Here is a 20,900-nt window from a genome sequence, read left to right on the forward strand (position 1 = left end):
AAACTAATATCAAAAAGCTACAAAAAAATAACAATTTATTATTATTATTATTTTTGCAATGCCAACAACAACAGGAACAACTATTTTAATTATAAATAATTAAACAATTAAAATCAAATATAAATAATTAAAAAAACGAGGCTGTAATATGGGAATTAATTAATGCAGAAATTTAATTACTAACGAGAAACAAAATTAATCGCTAAAAGACTTTACTTCGGACGTGTTTCTGCGACTGCCATTACCGAAGGATTTCCACGATTAATGATATTTTACCGGGATTAACATTAGTTTACACCGGAGTAATTGTGATAATATTCCTCCAGAAATGCACAAGATTTACGTTAGATTACCGAATGATTAATTGTGTTGGCATGAGGGAGTAACAGGATTAATATCAGATTCTCTAAGGGATTAACCGAATAAAAATCAGATTAACTAAGGATTAGCAGGATTCATATTAGATTCACGAGGGATTAAATCAGATTCTAATGTGATCAATAATTTTAATTGTTTCATTTAAATGGAATGAACAAGAAAATTTCCAGAAACTAATTAGCTTGGTTGAGGCTTTCCATGTGAGTTCTGAGAGCACCAAGACTTCCTTAATACTCAAACGTATTAAATAGAAAATCCGCTGAAATCTACCCGATTAACGTAAAAATTTTACGTGGAAACGAGGATTAACTTCTGCTTTCAGATAGAATAAACTTGCATAATTCATACTAGTTTACAGAATGATTACTTATCTAGTTAGTCTCGGGGATTTGATAAGCATCGGTGTTCGGAATGAATAATACGGATTAACAGGATTAATATCTTTGTTTTTCCCGAGTTAGATTCATGGCAAATTGAGTTGCTGATATTTATCTTCTTGTGGGATTAACACCAGGTTCAGATCAATTACAAAATCAGTTTCATTAAATCAATTCCTTATGGAATGATCCCAGTTTCTGGGAGAATATTATGTGTTTCGTAGGAGTAAATGCCAGCTCGCAAAGGATTAATTCCGGACGTTTTCGTGGTGCTGTTGTGGCTGGTGGGAGTTGTGATTGTGGTGGTGCTGGTAGGAGTTGTGGTGGTGGTAGTAGTGGTGATGATGGCTTAGGTAGAGATAGAGGTAGGGGTTGTTCAACAAGCCAGGGGGCTAGATATTCAAGAAGCCCAGGATGTTCAAAAAGCCCAGGGTTGTTCATGAGGCCCGGAATTACTTGTTCAAGAAGCCCAGGATGTTCAAAAAGCCCAGGGTTGTTCATGAGGCCCGGAATTACTTGTTCAAGAAGGCCAGGGTGGTTCAAGAAGTTCGAGATTGTTCAAGAAGCCTGGGGGGTTGTTATGAACTCGACTGATCGAAAATTGGGACCCTTAAAGAGATGGTTTGAGAGAGTTATTGAAAAGTTTTGTTTGAGTTTAGTGTCGAGTTGTTGGAGAAACTTGAGGCGTTTTAAAAATGTGTCTTGAGCTGGGGTATTTGGGCACTCGAGAAACTTAAATTTCCACAACTTTGTTTTGACTTCTTCTTGAACACTGAGATACTTAATGAGCTTTTGTTCTTCTAAGGAGCATTAACTAATTATGCTGTTGTTTTCACGGTGTGTGTGTGTGTGTGTACTCACCTAGTTGTGCTTACTGGGGTTGAGCTTTGACTCTTTGGTCCCGCCTCTCAAACATCAATCTACTGGTGTCCAGGTTAATGATCTTCTCGAGCTCTATCATAGCTACATTTGAAACTGTGTATGGAGTCAGCCTCCACCACATTACTTCCTAGTGCAGTCCATTTACTAACTACTCTGACACTGAAAAAGTTCTTTCTAATGTCTCTGTGGCTCATTTCGGTACTCGGCTTCCACCTGTGTCCCCTTGTGTGTGTACCACCCGTTTTAAATAATCCTTCCTTGTCTGTCCTGCCAATTCCCCTAAGAATTTTGAATGTGGTGATCATGTCTCCCCGAGATCTTCTGTTTTCCAGCGATGTGAGGTGCAGTTCACGCAGTCTTTCCTCGTAACTCATGCCTCTTAGTTCTGGGGCTACCCTAGTGGCATACCTTTGATTATTTTTTCCAACTTCGTCTTGTGCTTGACAAGGTATGGGCTCCATGCTGGGGACGCATACTCCAGGATTAGCCTCATATGTGGTATACAAGGTTCTGAATGATTCCTTACACAGGTTTCTGAAGGCAGTTCTGGTGTTGGCCACCCTCGCATACGCTGCCGATGTTATTCTTTTGATGAGGGTTTCAGGAGACAGGTTTGGCGTGATATCAACTTGATCTTTGTCTCGGTCCGTTTCGTGGAGGACTTCATCTCCTTTTCGGTATCCAGTGTCTGGCCTCTATTTCCCCCGCCTAGTTTCATTACCTTACATTTACTTGGGGTGAACTTGGTGTGTGTGTGTGTGTGTGTGTGTGTGTGTGTGTGTGTGTGTGTGAGTGTGTGTACTGTCCTAGTTGTGTTTGAGAGGGTTGAGCTCTGGCTCTTTGGTCAAATTTGTGTGCGTGTGTGTGTATTCACCTAGTTGTGCTTGAGGGGGTTGAGCTCTGCCGAAAGAGCAGAGCTCAACCCCTACAAGCACAACTAGGTGAATATTAAGTGAATACACACACACACACACCTGTTTGACCAAAGAGCCAGATGTGTGTGTGTGTGTGTGTGTGCGTGTGCGTGTTCACTAATTGTATTTACTATTTGTGCCTGCAGGATCGAGCTGTTCGCTCTTGATCCCTATCTATCTCACTGACTATTATCTAATGTACTGACTCTCGACCTATTTTCCGCTATCATATCTAATTCATATAGTTCTCTTGGTGCCTATGCATTCTGTCGTATCTCATCTGTCATTGCTATCTTTTGGCTCCTTCCCGAATGCTTGTCTTGCCTGCCCCCTGCCATCCTCTGCCTGCGGCGCCGGACAGGTAGGCGCAGGCTCTTGTCAGGATTGACTTGCGCCTCTCCAGTTCCACAAGAGCACAAGGGCGCTTAGTCCTCAACTCTTCTAACAAGACAGTTGGAATCGTTTTCCCGAACGCTGGGCCTTAAATTTAAAGATAAAGTGCCTCCCTCCCCTGTGCTCTAGTATCGTATATATGTATAATTGTTCCAGCTGTAATGCTGGATACATCGGGAGTTTCATTAGGGAACTTTAAAATTAGGATACTAGAGCACCGGGGAGTATCATTCAGGACTGGATTACCATTTTCTAAACCAGCATTCTCGGAGATTAGGAATCGTTAATAATATATATATAATATATTATATAAATATGTTACACCTTGCCATGACGCAAAGCGATAACGAGGTATAATATTGTAATATCAAAATTAGATTGTTGGGTGAGTAGAACCTGGTACCAAGGTTATCTTGAGGTTATCTTGAGATGATTTCGGGGCTTTCAGTGTCCCCGCGGCCCGGTCCTCGACCAGGCCTCCACCCCCAGGAAGCAGCCCGTGACAGCTGACTAACACTCAGGTACCTATTTTACTTCTAGGTAACAGGGGCATAGGGTGAAAGAAACTCTGCCCATTGTTTCTCGCCGGCGCCTGGGATCGAACCCAGGACCACAGGATCACAAGTCTAGCGTGCTGTCGGCTCTCTCCCGACCAGGGAGCAGTGGGAATAGGCAGGGAATTGTCGGAGTGTGATGAAGCAGACTGGGGGTAGAAAAAAAAGATGAAATGGCAGGGCAGAGAAAAGACCAGGAGGGGAGACGGGGTGAGCTCTGGGCGGTGGAGCAGAGGAGGAAGCTCCAATGACAACGTCCAAGCAAACAGCCACTATTTTCTGCCCACAGCCCGGATAATGCGGGAAATTGTGCGTGATGAGGGAGAGGGTCAGGAAGTGCGTGAAGAATGGGTGAGAACGGGGGCGTGGGTCATGGGTGTGGTCCATGGGTGTGGGTCATGGGTGTGGTCCATGGGTGTGGGCGGTGTTATAAGAGCAAGGTGTAACATAATGGGATACACGGGAGACATCTCCCGTCACGCAGGGTGCAGTCGCACCTCCACAGATCTCCAGTATCAGCTCTTGATACTGGTAATGGCTCAAAAGGGCCACCACTTACGAGCTATTCATGCCCGTGCCACCTTTTGGGTGGCTTAATCTTCATCAATCAATCAATCTAATGGGATAGAGGAGGAGCAGGTTTAACTGAGTCTAAATGACTGGGGCCAGTGAGAGGGAGACGTAGCGCCACACTATAAATACAAGCAAATAACAAATAGTAACTAAATATTATTATACAACGGCATAAAACTAAGCCATCATCCTCCTCTAGTGAAATAATGATATAAAAAACTAGAAGCGCCTGTGTTCATGGCAGCAAATGTTGATAAATGTTTACCGGAATACTTCAGGCGACACACCATATTATTTTCCTTTAAAACTCCAGGTTTACCTTCTGAGGAAAGACGAGGAAACTCTCCTTCTCAGCAAGAATCATTACCCACCTGACATCGCATTACCCGAGACTTGAAACAAAAAAAGACTTTGTTAACGTCAGTTCGGGGACACATGAAAGCCAATTAGGACCGACAGGTAACTTGGGACTTGATGCAGCGACCAATTACAGGTTGCAAGAGGAACTATATGTTACAGTGACCATTTACCTCTTCCACGGCCAATTATATGTTATCGTAGCCAATTACTGGTTGCAGAGCTTAAAGTATTCATTAGTTAATGTGTTGAAAACAAATATCTTGTGGAGGTAATCTGTTATCATGGCCGATATTATGTATCCGTAGCCAATATTTTGTAGCCGTAACCAATATTATGCAGCCTTACCCGATAACATGTAGCCGTAGTAAGTTATCAGATAGGTTATGCAGTAGCCGAATCAATATTATTGTAGCCTAAAATATATTGAAGTCGATAACATGCCCTAGTAGCCGATAATATGCCCTAGTAGCCGATAATATGTCGTACTAGCCGAAAATATGTTGTAGAAGTTGATAATATGTTGCAGTATCCAATAATATGTTATAGTAGCAGATAATGTTGTACTAGCCGATAATATGTTGTAGTAGCATATTATATATTAGCCACAAATGTGTTTCAACACTTGAAAATATGTTGCAGGAACAAACATATTACAGCAACTGATAAAACATTGCAAGACCTGACATAGCATTACAGGACGTAACATAACATTGTAGGACCTTCTTGAGGTTATTTTGAGATGATTTCGGGGCTTTTTAGTGTCCCCGCGGCCCGGTCCTCGACCAGGCCTCCACCCCCAGGAAGCACCCCGTGACAGCTGACTAACACCCTGGTACCTATTTTGCTGCTAGGTAACAGGGGCATAGGGTGAAAGAAACTTTGCCCATTGTTTCTTGCCGGCGCCTGGGATCGAACCCAGGACCACAGGATCACAAGTCCAGCGTGCTGTCCGCTCGGCCGACCGGCTCCAACATAACATTGAAGAACCTGCACAGAAGATCTGTATACCATGCCTCTATTAATTTTTAAATGGTACCAATGAAAGGTGAAGTTTAATTGTTACCATTTTGGGGCTTTCAACAAAATAAATTGTACAAAACATTAAAAAAATCTGTGTGCAACAGTTCACATTCAAACAGTTTCGTCCCTAGAAACTATAGGTACTACAATTGTTGAATGACAAGCTGCTGTTTGTTCCTGTTGTTAGTGTTGGCTTTGTCTACTCCCCAGTTCTTATTTCTTTTTAGAAGTCTTCTTCTTAATCCGTCCTTCAGACGCAACAGAGATCACTACTCTCAAACTCCATTAACTTAATTTTGTCTAGACTGACCTCTAATAGTCATTTCTAACAGTGATCGTGTGGTAAATGCATGTACGGGTGTGGTTGAGGAATGGCTATGGTAGCGGGGCACGGGGGCACCTCCCCTGCCATAATGGTGACCTCACCAGGTGTAACACTAATGGCACTATAAAATCCATCAAGATGACTATTGTGGTAACAGCTTCATCACTCGTATCTCTGAGGGAAGCGGTCAGTCCGCGCCATTTCCGCCGCGCGATGGCCCGTGGGCGACAGTGTGATCATCCTCACCTCTCTACATTGCTTCAGTCTTTCTTCCCGCTCAGCCGTACCTTCCAAACTCTTCTTTATGTCTCTCTCTCTCCCCATTCCGTCCCAAATCCCTATCCTGATGTCTTCCAAGTGCTATATAGACGTAATGGCTTGGTGCTCTCTCCTCATAGTTCCCTTATCTTCTCTCTCTCTCTCTCTCTCTCTCTCTCTCTCTCTCTCTCTCTCTCTCTCTCTCTCTCTCTCTCTCTCTCTCTCTCTCTCTCTCTCTCTCTCTCTACGGCGTGCCTCACTTGCAGCGGTACTCGGATGGAGCCATATGAGGGCATGTACCTGGTCGGTAAACTCGGATTATGCTACGATGGGGGCGCCGACCCTCGGTAACCGCAGCTGTAGTGATAATGTTCCCTTATCTGTATCGGTATTATCAGATATGGTGACAACGGTCAGAGCTGTTAAACTTGGGTCAGTAAACTCGACGTGCTTTTTCGCCCCTCGGTAAGACTAGGTTGGTAAACTTGGCATGCGATGTCGACTTGGCAAACATAGATCGGTAAACCAAGGGCCAGCAAACCTGGGTTTTTAAACTTGGTGTGCAGCGTCGTCCTCTTGTTCCGACAAACCAGGGATGGGCTACATCATTCAGGACACTGTCAGTAAACTCAGTATAGGGAACAGCATGCCCACACCTTGGTCGGTAAACTCGTGATGGGAAACGGGTTACCGGCGGTCAAGAACCAAAAACGACACGTAGTAATTGACTGGTCACCAATCCTTAACTGTTCGCCCCTATTTACTCTGGGAACCCCTAGTTAGTTAAGGTTTATCATGAGCTAACAAGAGTCAAGTGTCGTCTACTCTAGTACCTGTGTAAAACAAATATCAACAACAAATAGTGAGGAAGAGATAAGGAGAATAAGTAAGCGGGGAAAGAAAGGAGAGAAAGTAAGGCAGGAAGACCGGGGAATGTGAGGGAACATGTTTTAATTGTTCCCATCTCACCCTGCCATCCTATCTGAAGTAACATGCCTCTCATATCGTGTTTACCTGACACAGGGGAAAGGTTTTTTCCGGCTGTCACCACCTCCACGACCATCACACCCCTACTGCTGCTCCTATTGTTAGACCAGTCGCTGCTCTCAGTGCTGCTGCTGATATCACTACTATTTCTCTTGGTGTCACTGTCGCTGATGATTTCAATGTTCTTGCTGTTGTCTTTGTCATTACTGTCACTGCTGGCTGCTGCTCTCACTTCTGCAACCCGTTCTCGCACTTTCTTATAGTCAATATTGACTTATTAAATACGTGCATATGTGACATACTAATTTATTGTGAATATTTTAGTTTACCTTAAAAAGCTTCATAGAAAGCACCGACCTTACCTAACCTTCTTAGTATGTTAAGATAAGCATCTTGTTGCTTCATAACTACAATTATTACTTAAACTATACCTATAATAGGTTAAGTAATAATTGTAATTACGAAGCAATAAGATGCTTATCTTAACATACTAAGAAGGTTAGGTAAGGTCGGTGTTTTCTATGAAGCTTTACAAGGTAAACGAAAATATTCACAATAGATTAGTATGTCACATATGCACGTATTATTTAATAAGTCAATATTGACTTAAAGAAAGTGCGAGAATGGGCTGACTTGTGCCACAGTTGTTGCTGTCACTGCATTCGCTGCTGCTGTCACTGCACAGCCCATCCTCCGAATAGACAGTACGTTTTAGTACTAAATGTAATAAGTAAAATTCTGACTATCGGCACAGTACATAAATACACTTAATCGCCAGCATCGCACCAAAATATTGTGAATATTAGAATTTACCTGAGAAGCTGTATAGAAAACCACGACCTAACCTAACCTGGGAAGTGTAGGAGGACAAGCATGTAAATAACATGTATTGTTTCTTAATTACAATTAGTACTTAACTTATAGCTCTTTTGATATTACAATTTTATAAAACTAATAAAACAAAACTAAATTTTTTCCATAAATTATAAAGTAACTCAGGATGTTTTCAATTTGTTCAGAAAATCTCTATTGTTTAATAAAACTGAAAAAGAAATTCTTTATATTTAAAACTTGTGTATATACAATTTAACATGAAAACTTCATCCGAAAATTTTGAGTGTCCTAACAGAAAATGAGGAATATATTGGGGGGTAAATGTAACAGCACAGTAAGTGTAATTATGTACTATGCAGACAGTAAGGAATGTACTTATTATATTTAGTATTAAAACGTACTGTCCAATCGAAGGATGCGTTGAGAATTGAACACGAAAACTTCAACCTATAATTTCGTATTAACAGAAAATGGGGATGTAAATATAACATCACAATAAGTGTATTTATGTACTATGTACTCAGGAATGTACTTATTACATTTAGTATTGTACTGTCAATTCGGAGGAAGGGTTGCAGCGCAGTCTGTGATGCTGTTGCTTCTCTTCCTCCTTCCTCTTACTCCATCGACAAACAGATTTTGGCATTTTTGCTTCTTTGGGAGAAGTTTTCTTTTGTGGGCTTTGAGGACCACATTTTCTTGGGTTGTCCTCGCTAATTGCCCGAGCAGCTGGGGTCCCTCCTCCACAGTAGCTGGGTGTCTCTCCTCCCCCAGCAGCTGGGGTCTCTTCACCCCAACAGCTTGGTCCCTCCACCCTGCCAAAAGGAGGCAGAGTACGACGGAACTGAGTATGATGGAGTTGAAAACAAAGTAGCAGTGTGCACCATTATGTACTAACCACACCTAACGAGACTAATAGCAAACCTCCAGTGTGGAAACAAGCGTCCACTAAGTAATGATAGTCAGAGGTTAACAGTAGTTCCCATGTTTAATTGCTCTAAATCATTCGATTGAAATCAAGTGAAAACACCGCAAAAAAAAATCAAATCTTGACCAAAGAAATTATAGTAAAGTAATTATCACGCCGTGTATGCAGGAGAATCAAAGCTAAATTTGCATATTAATTAAGAATTTCAGCAGGTATAATTTGAGTTAATTATCCACCTGGATGATGTTTGGTATAGGAAGACCAGCATTTCTCATCTCCATTATCTTCAGTTATTATCTAACTGGCTCACAGTCGAACTCTTTTTTTCGATATAATTAAGGAATGCAAATTTTGGTGTGATGATGGAGGGGAGAGGGGGGGGGGGGGGTAACGGAGATCTATAAAGCTGCATATAGCATACACATAGGAGTAATATTTCTTAATTTTGAAATGTTAGTCACATAACTGTAAATTTTAGTTGCATGGAAAGAAGTGGACGGGAACAGTAGCGACGACTGTGGAGTGACTGGTGGTGTGTGTACTCCTGGGGTGACTGGTGGAGTGTACTCCTGGGGTGACTGGTGGTGGAGTGTGCTCCTGGGGTGACTGGTGGTGTGTGCTCCTGGGGTGACTGGTGGTGGTGTGTGCTCCTGGGGTGACTGGTGGTGTGTGTACTCCTGGGGTGACTGGTGGTGGAGTGTGCTCCTGGGGTGACTGGTGGTGGTGTGTGCTCCTGGGGTGACTGGTGGTGGTGTGTACTCCTGGGGTGACTGGTGGTGTGTACTCCTGGGGTGACTGGTGGTGTGTGTACTCCTGGGGTGACTGGGGGTGTGTACTCCTGGGGTGACTGGTGGTGTGTGTACTCCTGGGGTGACTGGTGGTGGAGTGTGCTCCTGGGGTGACTGGTGGTGTGTGCTCCTGGGGTGACTGGTGGTGGTGTGTGCTCCTGGGGTGACTGGTGGTGTGTGTACTCCTGGGGTGACTGGTGGTGTGTGTACTCCTGGGGTGACTGGTGGTGGAGTGTGCTCCTGGGGTGACTGGTGGTGGTGTGTACTCCTGGGGTGACTGGTGGTGTGTACTCCTGGGGTGACTGGTGGTGTGTGTACTCCTGGGGTGACTGGGGGTGTGTACTCCTGGGGTGACTGGTGGTGTGTGTACTCCTGGGGTGACTGGTGGTGTGTGTACTCCTGGGGTGACTGGTGGTGGAGTGTGCTCCTGGGGTGACTGGTGGTGTGTGCTCCTGGGGTGACTGGTGGTGGTGTGTGCTCCTGGGGTGACTGGTGGTGTGTGTACTCCTGGGGTGACTGGTGGTGTGTGTACTCCTGGGGTGACTGGTGGTGGAGTGTGCTCCTGGGGTGACTGGTGGTGGTGTGTACTCCTGGGGTGACTGGTGGTGTGTACTCCTGGGGTGACTGGTGGTGTGTGTACTCCTGGGGTGACTGGGGGTGTGTACTCCTGGGGTGACTGGTGGTGTGTGTACTCCTGGGGTGACTGGTGGTGGTGTGTACTCCTGGGGTGACTGGTGGTGTGTACTCCTGGGGTGACTGGTGGTGTGTACTCCTGGGGTGACTGGGGGTGTGTACTCCTGGGGTGACTGGTGGTGTGTGTACTCCTGGGGTGACTGGTGGTGTGTGTACTCCTGGGGTGACTGGTGGTGTGTGTACTCCTGGGGTGACTGGTGGTGTGTGTACTCCTGGGGTGACTGGTGGTGTGTGTACTCCTGGGGTGACTGGTGGTGTGTGTACTCCTGGGGTGACTGGTGGTGTGTGTACTCCTGGGGTGACTGGTGGTGTGTGTACTCCTGGGGTGACTGGGGGTGTGTGTACTCCTGGGGTGACTGGGGGTGTGTGTACTCCTGGGGTGACTGGTGGTGTGTACTCCTGGGGTGACTGGGGGTGTGTGTACTCCTGGGGTGACTGGTGGTGTGTGTACTCCTGGGGTGACTGGTGGTGTGTGTACTCCTGGGGTGACTGGTGGTGTGTACTCCTGGGGTGACTGGTGGTGTGTACTCCTGGGGTGACTGGTGGTGTGTGTACTCCTGGGGTGACTGGTGGAGTGTACTCCTGGGGTGACTGGGGGTGTGTACTCCTGGGGTGACTGGTGGTGTGTACTCCTGGGGTGACTGGTGGTGTGTGTACTCCTGGGGTGACTGGTGGTGTGTACTCCTGGGGTGACTGGTGGTGTGTACTCCTGGGGTGACTGGGGGTGTGTACTCCTGGGGTGACTGGTGGAGTGTACTCCTGGGGTGACTGGGGGTGTATACTCCTGGGGTGACTGGGGGTGTGTGTACTCCTGGGGTGACTGGGGGTGTGTGTACTCCTGGGGTGACTGGTGGTGTGTGTACTCCTGGGGTGACTGGTGGTGTGTGTACTCCTGGGGTGACTGGGGGTGTGTGTACTCCTGGGGTGACTGGGGGTGTGTACTCCTGGGGTGACTGGGGGTGTGTGTACTCCTGGGGTGACTGGTGGTGTGTGTGCTCCTGGGGTGACTGGGGGTGTGTACTCCTGGGGTGACTGGTGGTGTGTACTCCTGGGGTGACTGGTGGTGTGTACTCCTGGGGTGACTGGTGGTGTGTACTCCTGGGGTGACTAGTGGTGTGTGCTCCTGGGGTGACTGGTGGTGTGTACTCCTGGGGTGACTGGGGGTGTGTGTGTACTCCTGGGGTGACTGGGGGTGTGTGTGTACTCCTGGGGTGACTGGTGGTGTGTGTACTCCTGGGGTGACTGGTGGTGTGTGCTCCTGGGGTGACTGGTGGTGTGTACTCCTGGGGTGACTGGGGGTGTGTGTGTACTCCTGGGGTGACTGGGGGTGTGTGTGTACTCCTGGGGTGACTGGTGGTGTGTGTACTCCTGGGGTGATTGTTAGCGTATACATATGCTTGTTTTTTTTCTGTGTGAATTGTTTGTGCACATGTTTGTATACTTTGAGTCTGTGTCAATAGTATGTGCATATAAATGTTTGTGTATACTTGTTTAGCATTGTTTTCTGTATGTTTGTATCAACGATTGAATATACTTTAAACTTGTTTTACGTTGAAATATATATGCAATTTTCGACATTTGAATGACGCTCTGCATACTCATATTTAATGATTGTATGCAGAGCGTTAATATATTTCATAAACAATAAATTGACTCATTTTTAAAGTGTCAAGAAAAATATTTGGTTAGACAGAACACTCATTATTCTGTTATAAATCTGTTCGGACCAGAAAGCACTCAGCTCAAATGAATATAAATTGTTAAATTGTTTTATTTTGTCCGGGCAAACAGGCAGGCTTTCCTCCTAAAACACCATTAATGTAACTCTGAAAACCGACTGTCAGTAACGATATATATATATAATATATATATAGTGGAGAATAAGACTTTACTGCAGATGACGCGTGACTGGCGAAGAGGTTCTTCAGGTCTCGGGTACATGTGAAACCAAACAGTTGCTTACCCTTTCACAGAGGAGAGAAGGAATGGGGAAGCGGGTAAAGGAAGGGTAATGTTTAGACAAGGGAAAGTGAAGGAAGTGAGGAGGGTGTGTGTACTCGCTAAGTACACCAGGTGAGTGTCTCCTCACCTAGTGTCATGTACTGTGTGAGAGGTGGGAAGAGAGTAGACTGGTGGAAGTAGAGAGGAATTGCTTCCTGCATCATTTTGGCAGCAGCTGTCTGGTTAGCAACACCCAACAAGGGCAATGAATACTAAAAGCAGGAAGGCAGTGAAAATGGACGTTTCAATACTGTGTTTAATGGTAGATCTTTATCATTTTGCTCCGATAAAGTCATCCTTTACAAATCATTGAAATGCTCGGTTCCAGAACATCGAGTTCAGTTGTAGTCGCCTTATTTGCACACAGGTATGAACCGGTAGGTGTCAGTGGACGCACCACCATAATTAATTAATCTGTAGTTAAAAAAAACAAATCGACTTAACCCATTTAAAGGAAATAAATATATTTGTCTGGAAATCTGAAAAATTAAGTACAATTTAAAGATGACAATAAATGTATTTGCGATTATCTGATAGATATTATTTCATAAATTCTTTATTGATATGCGTTTCTGTCTAATGTTAATCAAATTGCTTTTATTTAGTCGAATGGCAAAATCCTTAAATGACGTGCCAAAAGAAATTATTATAACCAAAAAATATAATAACAAAACATCTCTCTTTAAGGACAAAGTTACATTTATTCTTCACAGTAAGCTATTCTTAAACAACCTTGTTTGGATGTAATTGTTTTTGTATGAGAGAGAGAGAGAATCAGACAGACAAACATAGCTCTAAAACAAATGTAGACAGACAGGCGGAGACGGGAATAAGATTCGCAATTATTTCTGAGAGGACTAAGACTAATGTGCAGCAGACTCCTGGTCCGAGACACGGGAGGCTGAATGTGTTGAGAGTTTTGGGCAATTAATCTGCCAAGAACAACGTCAGTCCATTTGTGTGGCTGCCACGAGCTCCCTGTGGCAGCGGAGAGCTGGAGGAGGAGGAGGAGGAAGGAAGGACAGCACTGGAAGGAAGATGGGATGGGAGTCACCAAAGGGGCAGCAGTGGGAGGTGTAGGAGAACCACCTTGTAGGGGGAGTGTTGGGGGTGGGGAGCATCAATGAAGGAGCTGGGGAAATGAAGGAAGGAGAGAAGGGAAGGCAGCAATGGGATGCTGAGGAAAGAATGGTAGTCATTAGAGGAAAATGTCACCACATCAGCACTAACATTGTTGTCTGACGTCTCACAGCAGCACAAATATTCCTGTCTGACGTCTCGATCAGCACAGCAGCACTAACATTCCTCTTTTTGTAGCACCATAGCAGCACTAACATTTGTATATGGTGTCTCGCTACAATGACACTATCACTACTTTGAGTCTCAATGTAAGGGTCACTGTGGCAACAATGAAAAGTCAACAACTTCTCTTCCGGCAGCCGACGGGGTCAAAGTCTCCAAGTTTGTGGCAGTTATGGCTTTATTGGCACTTGTGTCAGACTTGGCATTGGACTCCACGTTCCTGCGTCCAGTGCTGCTGTCATATAGGAGTTGGTAGGTGTGTACCTGGCTTGGTGCTGGCCTTCACATTCCAGTGTTGCTTACATCCAAAACTGGTGCTGTGATTATTGCTGCTGCTGCTGCTGCTGCTGGTACTGTGGCTGCTGGTGTTGTGACTGTTGCTGCTGCTGCTGGTACTGTGGCTGCTGGTGTTGTGACTGTTGCTGCTGCTGCTGCTGGTGTTTGACTGTTGCTGCTGCTGCTGCTGCTGCTGGTACTGTGGCTGCTGGTGTTGTGACTGTTGCTGCTGCTGCTGCTGCTGGTGTTTGACTGTTGCTGCTGCTGGTACTGTGGCTGCTGGTGTTGTGACTGTTGCTGCTGCTGCTGCTGGTGTTTGACTGTTGCTGCTGCTGCTGCTGCTGGTACTGTGGCTGCTGGTGTTGTGACTGTTGCTGCTGCTGCTATTTCTTGGGCTAATTATACTGCCATTACTGCTATAGACGCTCTTTGAAAATTAAGGATATTAGTCAATTAATAGGCCAGCGGTGTTACTTTTTTAAACTATCTGGCTCCAGATAAATGTAATTGCTCTTTTTCTCTGCTTACATTCATATCTTTTCACTTTCATTAACTACCGCTGCATACGCCGCTGCTAAAGCAGGGGGTGTAAACACTACAAATGAGACCATATATATGCAAGCTCGACAACAAAGGCATTTTTGGTCAATGCATTCATTGGACAATCCAATTAAATTTAATAATCTCATCCGTTTAGTTGGTTCGCTTCTGCGTGGAAAAATGCTGAAACACCAATTCACAGTTGCTAAACGTGCAAAGAGCAAAGAGAAATTGTTAATTAATGGTGAAAATTAAATGTGTTGTAACAGTTAACAAAAACATAAATGATCCGTATTGGTAATACTGAAGGACGCTACACGTGACGGGTTATCTTGAGATGATTTGATTTGTTATCTTGAGATGATTTCGGAGCTTTAGTGTCCCCGCGGCCCGGTCCTCGACCAGGCCTCCACCTCCAGGAAGCAGCCCGTGACAACTGACTAACACCCAGGTACCTATTTTACTGCTAGGTAACAGGGGCATAGGGTGAAAGAAACTCTGTCCATAGTTTCTCGCCGGCGCCTGGGATCGAACCCGGTACCACAGGATTAAAAATCCAGCGTGTTGTCCGCTCGGCCGACCGGCTTCCACCGGGTTGTGGCTCTCTACTGATGCAACACTGCTGACTTGTAGTCTCTTTGTCGGAAGTGATGTGGCAACTTTGCCCTGGTGTGTGGCAAGTTGATGCGTGACTTGGTACGTGACGTGGTGGTGTGTGACATAATGGCGTCTGTCTCTGATGAACATGTTGCATGAACATGTAATTCTTCATTACACTGGGATGTAATGAAGAGTTACACATAATAGCCCTCACTGAAACATGGTTGAGTATCAGCTAAGGAACTGTAAGTTCCTTCATGTTCGTAGAACTGATAACAAAAATAGGAGGCTTGGCAATGTAAGTGAAGGGACCTCAAGTGCGGTGTAAGACGGGATCCGAAATTTGAGGTTTTCACGGAAATTATTTGGACAGCTGTAAGCGCCGTAAATCAAAACTGCTAGTATGGGAACTAAACATTAAATGACAAATTCAACTAATTTCCAAACGCTGAATAAAAAAACACACATCCTCACTGAGATTCATCTAACATATTAAAAGTGAATTAGGATGGTTGATGGTGAACGCTGTACTGGGAAGACGGGTAAAAGGGAGGGGAGATAGGGAAACAGATAAGAAAGGGAGACTGAGAGAAGGAGAAGTGGGTAAGGGGAGAGAGTCCCGGGCGTGACGCCCCTAATGTAATAACTTATCCAGCCTAAATATGGAAATTTGACATACTGTATGTCTTTAGGGGGCTGTAGGAACCTCGATAGCAGGTTTATATTTAGTAATTAGTAATCTCGGAATTCGATAGTGGTCTAGTAGTGATGGTGGTCCAGGAGAAGCGACGGTGAACAAATCCACAAGAGCCGTGACGAGGATTCGAACCTACATCCGAGATCATCCCAGACGCTGCCTTAATCGACTGAGCTACGACATGGTCAAAAAGAGTTGAAACCAGAAGTTGTACCTAACTTACTTGGATCCTGCAGCCTCTCCGAGACACAAACCAGGGTTTTATACAACTCCCCCATGCACTCGAGCTATGTCAATAGGCGGTTCTACCTCTTCGCCCTTACTTCACGGCCCTTGTGGATTTGTTCATTTGATGCATCACGCTATTGTGATTTCTGTGTGTAAGCGACGGTGGTCCAGGAGATGCGGCGGTGGTCCAGGAGATGCGGCGGTGGTCCAGGAGATGCGGCGGTGGTCCAGGAGATGCGGCGGTGGTCCAGGAGATGCGGCGGTGGTCCAGGAGATGCGGCGGTGGTCCAGGAGATGCGGCGGTGGTCCAGGAGATGCGGCGGTGGTCCAGGAGATGCGGCGGTGGTCCAGGAGATGCGGCGGTGGTCCAGGAGATGCGGCGGTGGTCCAGGAGATGCGGCGGTGGTCCAGGAGATGCGGCGGTGGTCCAGTAAGACCTACGGTTGCTTTTTTTTTCAGGAGATCCCGCATTGATTCAAGAGGATCAAGGTTAGTTCAGGTGGTTCCGCGAGGCTCTGCATTGATCTAGCAGTCTCCAAGATGGTTAAGGAAACTTCATGGCGGTCAAAAATAGCCTGAAGTTTTCGGTCGGCCGAGCGGACAGCACGCTGGACTTGTGATCCTGGGTTCGATCCCAGGCGCCAGTAAAATAGGTACCTGGGTGTAAGTCAGCTGTCACGGGCTGCTTCCTGGGGGTGGAGGCCTGGTCGAGGACCGGGCCACGGGGACACTAAAAAGCTCCGAAATCATCTCAAGATAACCTCAAGTCTCCACTCTGAGCTAGGAGGTACGGTGGTGCTCTGGAGACGACCCCCCCTCCCCCCACCTTCCTTCTCACTAGGTAGTCAAAGAGAACCCAAGGTGATCAAGACAACATCATGTGCTCCAGGAGATCCCACGATTGTCCAGCAAATCACAGAAAAAGTCCAAGATATCATAGTCTAATATACTTATTTCCGTACATGAGTATCTTATATACTTGCAACGTTATACACAGATCTAAACCAACCTTGATACTGTTTTCTCAAAGTGATTTTCATTCATTCCTGACCAACTGGTACTGGTCTGTCCGGTAGTCTATCTCTGATGCGCTGGTCCCTGTGCAAATTTACCTTCAGAATGCGGTCACGATTAACTTTCCAAATATGGCTCTTGAATGTCTCTGTCTGCAGACGATGAGTCACAATAACGAGGCTGACGACATGATGACCATCAGAAAGTGAAGAAATGGCGACGTTTCGGTCCTTCTTGGATCATTATCACGTCGTATAGATTTGATAATGGTCCAGGAAGGTCCAAAACGTCGTCGTCTCTTCACTTTCTGAAGTGGGGTTTGGTCATCAATGTTGTATCTTGTAAGTTTTTAACAGCGTAAATATATACATTCCGAGGAAGTGGTCTTACAAGGACAGATGTAGTCCTGTGCCTGCAGAAAACATGCTCTTTGTATCACAGTGACATACTTGTAATTATCAACAACATTACTACATCACAAATGGTCTTCATCTTTCTAACACGTCGAAGTAATTCTACTATGAACTTTATCTTCTCAGCTCAATCGGCTCCCCAAGTGTCACCAAAATCTACGTCTTGTCGAATTGCTGCAGTCATCATGCATTGTATAATAGAGGATCTAAGCCTTCTATCATTCAGGCAAAAATGAGATACCTAGGAAAACTGCTCGGGGAGTCTTGGAGATGAGCGGGAAGATGAAGCATCTCTCGTCCCGCGAGACCCACCAACTTATCGATGACGAAACTTTGGCAACCGAGCGGCAGAATGACAAGGAAAAGTGTTTAAGATTTGAGCCAGGAAAGATTAGCTGCAGGATACGACTCAAAGTTTATTTTGGGAACGTCTCAATTGAGGAAGTGTAGAAAGAAGAAGAGAAGGAGGTCATTAGTCGCGTTGAGATGGAATGAGTCGCAATAGCAAGAGTTGTGTACCTGGTTGATACCTGGTTGATGGGGTTCTGGGAGTTCTTCTACTCCCCAAGCCCGGCCCGAGGCCAGGCTTGACTTGTGAGAGTTTGGTCCACTTGGCTGTTGCTTGGAGCGGCCCGCAGGCCCACATACCCACCACAGCCCGGTTGGTCCGGCACTCCTTGGAGGAATAAATCTAGTTTCCTCTTGAAAATGTCCACGGTTGTTCCGGCAATATTTCTTATGCTTGCAGTAGTGGTATCATGTATGTAGTGGTATCATTTTGCCTAAAAATTGAGAAAGGAACTTTAGGGAAGTGAGGAAGGTGAGGCAACATTTAGCCAAGGTAAGAGTTTTTAGGAAGGAATGTGGGATGGAATCACTCGTCCTTGATGGAGGCAGCTGGCAGGGCGTGAAAAGTGGCTTTTGCAGGTACCATCATAGAATTAATATTAGAAAACAATACTTTCCTAATCATCTGCAGGCGATATTGCCTACGACCTCCTGCACAATTTTACAAATATCCCGATATTCCGGAAAGAAACTCCTGATGATGAGGACATTTAATTTTTGGATTCTTCTCGAAGAAAATAAACATATAGTGAAAGAAACTGTAACATAAATTAATGTACAGATAAAGCAGAAAAGAGAGAGTGTTGAGAGAGGGAAAAGTAAATAAGACTGAATAAATGAATAACGACGAAGTATATCAATGAAAACAAAACACAAAGCCTCGACTGAGGGCTGAGTGCCGCATCGTGTTAATGAGAGCGTCCCATCATCAGCGCTCGCTTACTCAAGCCTTCCTGTTGTTATTGTTAAGGGGAGTGGCGCCTTCAATACTTAGTTGTGGAGTGCAAACCTCTTGCATAAGAGCAGCCTGGTACAGCGGAGGTCAGTCTGGGCTACAGTAAGATGCTGATAAGGCGAGGATATTGCTGCATACACGAACACCAGTCTTCCTCACTCCTGTCTGTCTATGTCTCTCTCTCTCTGTCTGTCTGTCTACATGTTTGAGAGAGGTAAAGATGTAAAGAGGCTAATGTGAGAGACGAGTGAAGATGAGGGAGATAGACAAGAGGAGAGATGGCTGCAGGAGGGGGACAAGAGGAGAGATGGCTGCAGGAGGGAGGGAGAGGAGACAAGAGAGATGGCTGCAGGAGGGAGGGAGAGGAGACAAGAGAGATGGCTGCAGGAGGGAGGGAGAGGAGACAAGAGAGATGGCTGCAGGAGGGGAGGACAATAGCGGTGGACGGAGAATGAGAACCATGGCAGTAATGAGACGGCCACCAGCTGACACCTCAGACATAAACCTGTTATGGAAGTGGCCGGGAGGACGAGAGTGGGGGGCTGGAGGACGAGGGTGGGGACCTGGAGGACGAGTGGGAGGGTGGGGGACTGGAGGACGAGGGTGGGGACCTGGAGGACGAGAGTGGGAGGGTGGGGGACTGGAGGACGAGTGTAGGAGGCCGGGAGAACGACTGGGGGTCCGGGAAGATGAGGCTGAAAAGCCGGAAGAACAACAAGGGTTGGGAGGTTTGCGCTAGTGACCAGTAGCACGGCCGAAACCGGGAGAAGGAGACAAGCGACCGGGAGGACACTATCGACCGGGAGAAGGACACTATCGACCGGGAGGACACTATCGACCGGGAGAAGGACACTATCGACCGGGAGGACACTAGCGACCGGGAGGACACTAGCGACCGGGAGGACACTAGCAACCGGGAGGACACTAGCGACCGGGAGAAGGTCACTAGCGACCGGGAGAAGGTCACTAGCGACCGGGAGAAGGTCACTAGCGACCAGGAGAAGGACACTAGCGACCGAGAGGACAAAAATAGCCATGGAATGGTTTTTCTCTTTTTATAAGAGCCGAGCCAGCTTCCTCTGCTATAAACATTACAAGAAAGGCTAGGAAACAGGATCTAGACTTGCGTGCGACTCTGGGGAAGAGACGCACAATCCTGCAGTAATCCTCTGGTAACGACGGGACCAAACAACCGGTTACGACGGTGTCCGGAGAGTGTGGACGTCATAGCTGCTGCAGAGCCTCCCACAGGAGCTCCACAATCCCTGGCAAATAAGCAATATGACGTTAAGGTGAGTGGGCGAGCTGAGTCGGAAGCGGTCGACTGTAAGGCCTGCTATTGTTGTGTTGTGTTAGTGTGGTAGGTGGAAGTGGATGGTTATGGGGGAGGTGGGGATGGGTTAATGTAGTAGGTGGAAATGCGTGATTATGGGGGCTGTGGGATTGTGTTAGTGTGGTAGGTGGAAGTGGATGGTTATGGGGGAGGTGGGGATGGGTTAGTGTGGTAGGTGGAAGTGGATGGTTATGGGGGAGGTGGGGATGGGTTAGTGTGGTAGGTGGAAATGCGTGATTATGGGGGCTGTGGGATTGTGTTAGTGTGGAAGGCGGAGATGGGTGGTAATTGAGGCGGTAGAGATGGAAATGAGGAACACTTGTGCCTTTTTTTCCTCGGGGGATGTTTGCAGTGAGGTGATGTGGAATTGAAGGCAACATTGAGCACTGGGAAACATGATGGGTATGGGAACGCATTACTCTTAGAAACATGATTGAAGGGTAAACGACGACACTAAGTTGAGCATGTGTAGTCCACCAAAAAGTATAGTACTGTATCTTGGTAACTGATGTGGTGTAGCGCCCCAGTAAGTGTGGTAGCGTGCCACTTCTCAGTGTGGCAGTACGTTCCCGTAGTGCCACTAAGTAAGTTTGGCTATCAGCTGTTGATAATGATAATAGATCCAAAGAGCCTCCACTTACGAGCCCACATAGCCCGTGCTACATGGAATTTTTTTTCCCCAGTAGCTGTATCTAAAACAACAAGAAGTTTGGTGGTGTGGTCTGCTTGGCAGTGTTAATGCTGAGTAAGGTTTAGTCTCTCCCAGCTGACGAGTCAGAGTTGAGACGTAGCACTGACTAAAGAATCTTGGTCGACAAATGGCGTTCTTGTCCGATGAAACAAAACTTCACTGCAAAAATTTTCTACCTGACAAGCGCGACAGTAACTTTCTGAAACACGTTTTCGCCTGATTTGGTGTGAAGCAGTAA

The 20,900-nt window shown here is 46.1% G+C and overlaps 1 protein-coding gene across 1 annotated transcript in view; it reads right to left on the reverse strand.

Annotated features, from left to right (window-relative positions):
* The window catches only part of LOC138357935 (dentin sialophosphoprotein-like), a 28,328-nt gene extending 19,827 nt beyond the window's left edge, over positions 1-8,501 (reverse strand). The window contains exons 1-2 of the mRNA XM_069315115.1: positions 8,409-8,501; positions 7,049-7,277 (exon numbers count right to left, since the gene is read on the reverse strand). Of these exons, the coding sequence (XP_069171216.1) occupies positions 7,049-7,277; positions 8,409-8,501 (322 nt within the window). The remainder of the gene's footprint in view (positions 1-7,048; positions 7,278-8,408) is intronic.
* Positions 8,502-20,900: the final 12,399 nt, after the last annotated feature.

This window comes from Procambarus clarkii, chromosome 80 (genome assembly GCF_040958095.1).
Source record: "Procambarus clarkii isolate CNS0578487 chromosome 80, FALCON_Pclarkii_2.0, whole genome shotgun sequence".
Classification (NCBI taxonomy): domain Eukaryota; kingdom Metazoa; phylum Arthropoda; class Malacostraca; order Decapoda; family Cambaridae; genus Procambarus; species Procambarus clarkii.